The sequence below is a fragment of the Nipponia nippon genome, unplaced genomic scaffold (genome assembly GCF_047370975.1).
Source record: "Nipponia nippon isolate SJK-2023a ecotype South Korea unplaced genomic scaffold, ASM4737097v1 scaffold_68, whole genome shotgun sequence".
In the NCBI taxonomy this organism is placed as follows: Eukaryota; Metazoa; Chordata; class Aves; order Pelecaniformes; family Threskiornithidae; genus Nipponia; species Nipponia nippon.
Genome location: NW_028262389.1, coordinates 111054 through 114451, shown reverse-complemented (window position 1 = coordinate 114451; position 3398 = coordinate 111054). Strand labels below are relative to the sequence as shown.

Sequence of the window (3398 nt, the reverse complement as noted above, 5' to 3'; positions counted from 1 at the left end):
ACTGCCCTGCGCTTTTGCTGACTGGGAGGTGCTGTGCTCTGCTGGGTAAGGAGAAGGCTTTCCTGAGTGCCCGGCCGCCTCTCCTCTCCTTGCTTCCCTTAGGAGGAGAGTCACAGCGTTCTTCTTTGTTCCTCCACCTGCCTGTACTGCTCTTCTTCCTGCTCGTGGGGTCCCTGGCAGTAACGGTGGTGGTGTGGGGCAAGGGGTGGGGGTGGGGAGTGCCTGCTCTGGCCCTGACCTGGAGGGCGCTGCCCTGGAGGTGTTTCCATGGGACCAAGGTGCCCAAGTCCTCTCTTCATTTTCCAGGCTCCAGACACTGCACTCAGTGCTTGGGCAATGAGGCACTGCTTCCCTTAGCAGACAGCACCGTAAGACACCTGATTATGCTGGGCAGGGAGTCCTGCGGGGCTGTGAGCATCCTTCCAGAAGGGCACAGCTCTCTTGTAGGACCTAGGAGATGTCTGAGAGCACCCAATCTGCCCATGCCAATCAGCATCCTTGCCCTGTCCTCTTCCTCATACTCTGCAGAGCTGTGCTGGAAAGGAGAGGTGTTTTGAACTCTGCACCTGGAACAGGACCCCTCTGCTCCCAGGACACTCCAGCGTCTTTTGCAGAGCAACCTCTGGGTGCAGTCGTCCTGCAGCTGAGAGCGGTGCAAGCCCAGAGCAGCTGGGCACCAGGCTGATGGACAGAGCAGCCCTCCTGCATGGGAGCACTGACGGAGGTTTGCACTGAGAGCAATGGGGAATGTGACCCCTTCCAAGACCATTTCCCAAGTGGGATGGGGGTGTCTGCATACTAAAACACAGTGTACCGAGACACAATTGCTGCACCTCATCTCCCACCTTCCTCTGGGGAAGAAAGCGTCCTTCTGGGCTTTTTGCCCTCCGCTCTAGTGCAGCACAGGGAACTTCTCCCCAGGAAGCCTCCCTCCAAACACCCTGGGCTGTTGCTGCCTCCATGGGTCCTTGCTGGAAAAGACGGCTGACCCTTCCGGAGCCCCTGGGGAGAGGGCACGGCTCTGCACAGCACACTCAGCCAGCACAAACCTGAGCTGAAGCCTCGGAGCTGCAAAACAACCCGCCCCCCCCGAGGGAATAAAAGCACGCTTAGGTATTGCACAATGAATGAATGAAATTTTTCTCAGAGAAACTTCTCTGAATTTTCCTCTTTTCTCTCCTTTGGCAGTTTCCCTGCCCAGAAGCAGCAGATGTCCAATGGCAGCTCCACGAACGAGTTCCTCCTCCTGGCATTCACAGACACGCAGGAGCTGCAGCTCTTGCACTTCTGGCTCTTCCTGGCCATCTACCTGGCTGCCCTCCTGGGCAACGGCCTCATCATCACTGCCATAGCTTGGGACCACCGCCTCCACACCCCCATGTACTTCTTCCTCCTCAACCTCTCCCTCCTCGACCTGGGCTCCATCTCCACCACTCTCCCCAAGTCCATGGCCAATGCCCTGTGGGACACCAGGGCCATTTCCTACCAAGGGTGTGCTGCCCAGCTCTTTTTCTTTCTCTTCTTCATTGGAGGAGAATATTGTATTCTCACTGTCATGGCCTATGACCGCTACGTGGCCATCTGTAAACCCCTGCACTACAGGACCCTCCTGGGCAGCAGAGCTTGTGTCCACATGGCAGCAGCTGCCTGGGGCAGTGCGTTTCTCAATGCTGTCTTGCACACTGCCAATACATTCTCACTGCCCCTCTGCCAAGGCAATGCTGTGGACCAATTCTTCTGTGAAATCCCCCAGATCCTCAAGCTCTCCTGCTCAGATGCCTACCTCAGGGAAGTTGGGCTTCTTGTGGTTAGTGTCTGTTTAACATTTGGGTGTTTTGTTTTCCTTGTGGTGTCCTATGTGCAGATCTTCAGGGCTGTGCTGAGGATCCCCTCTGAGCAAGGGCGCCGCAAATCCTTTTCCACGTGCCTCCCTCACCTAGTCGTGGTTTCCCTTTTCCTCAGCACTGTAATGTTTGCCTACTTGAAGCCCCCCTCCATCTCCTCCTCATCCCTGGATCTGGTGGTGGCAGTGCTGTACAGTGTGGTGCCTCCAGCAGCAAACCCTATCATCTACAGCATGAGGAACAAGGAGATCAAGGAGGCCCTGCGGAAACCGTTTGAACATATACTTCTGCAGCATCAATAAGGTGTCCATCATTCTCAGGAAAACCTCGGATGCTCTTTTGATCTTCTCTGTCCTGTTTTCTCTTTGTTTATTATACTTCATACAGGACTTCCACATAAATAATATTATCCATATGCCTGCCAGTGTTTTCCGACCTAAAAGACATCATGTGCCTATGGAGCCAGCCTCCCTGGGCAGGTAAACACAATAAAGAATCCAGCAGCAAATTATTTGCCTCTCCTCCCATCTCTTACATCTCCTCTGGAGCTGCGGGTGCAGCCCTAGCACACAGGAGGGGTCAAGGAGCCACGAGCCCAGCTGCCACATGGAGAAGCAGGCACTTGTGGACCTCAGGGCTGCCCCTTGCTGCCTCAGTGGACAGATCCTTTCTGCCACCTTCACACCACGGCTGCTGCTTCTCTGGAGCCATGGCCATGGACAACATCAGGTCCTGCTCTTTTCAGAGTAGCACTGCCAGCTCAGGGCCCTGTGCAGAGCACGGGGTGGGAACCAAGACAGGCTGGCCAGGCCAGCCTGGACATGCCCACCTGGGGAAAGGGATGTCCAGGGAGAAGAGCAAGGGAGCATTTCTGTGCCTGCAGGGAGGAATCCATGAGAAAGAGAAACCAGGACTCTTGTGCTGGCCTGGGGAGAGGGGCTGGCACTGAGCTGGCAGAGGCAGTCTGTGGTGCGGAGCTCCAGGACCCCAGACCAGGAGTTCTTCAGCTTCATTAACCTCCATTTCCTCATGCCATGGTGAGCCTCCAGCCCTGGGGCTGATGGGGAGGCTGACCCTTCTCTGCCCCCCAGCAGCTGCTGTGCCCTTCAGAGGGGCTGGGGCTGTGGGGTGGGTGCCCAGAGCTCTGCAGCACCCTGCGGTGGGCACTGCCATGGGGCCAGCCCAGGCTGGGCTGCTCTGCTGGGCTGGACTGGGGAGAGGGCAGGGGAGGTGGGGAGAGCTGGGGAGGGACTGGGCTGGGCTGGGCTGGGCTGGGAAGTGCCCGGGAGAGGACAGCGCCAATGTTAGCTGAGCTGTGTGGCCATGTATCGTGGTATAACCGCAGCTGGCAAGTAAGCACCACGCAGCTGCTCGCTCACTCCCCCCTTGGTGGGATGGGGGAGAGAATCAGGAGGGTAAAAGGGAGAAAACTCCTGGGTTGAGATAAGAACAGTTTAATAATTGAAGTAAAATAAATTAGAACAGTTAAATAGTCAAAGCAAAAGCCTTGCACGCAAACAAAGCAAAACAAGGAATTCATTCACTCCTTCCCAT

General features: G+C 56.1%; 1 protein-coding gene across 1 annotated transcript; it reads left to right on the top strand.

Annotated features, from left to right (window-relative positions):
- The first annotated feature begins 1210 nt into the window (after window positions 1-1210).
- On the top strand, window positions 1211-2146 carry LOC148051112 (olfactory receptor 14J1-like). Its single transcript, XM_087738379.1, has one exon. It carries the CDS (start codon window positions 1211-1213, stop codon window positions 2144-2146), a length of 936 nt encoding a protein of 311 aa, XP_087594505.1.
- The last annotated feature ends 1252 nt before the right edge of the window (window positions 2147-3398 follow it).

What these genes read in the sequence shown, in the direction of transcription:
- LOC148051112 (XM_087738379.1), top strand. Translation starts at nt 1,211, where the DNA reads ATGTCCAATGGCAGCTCCACGAACGAGTTCCTCCTCCTGGCATTCACA.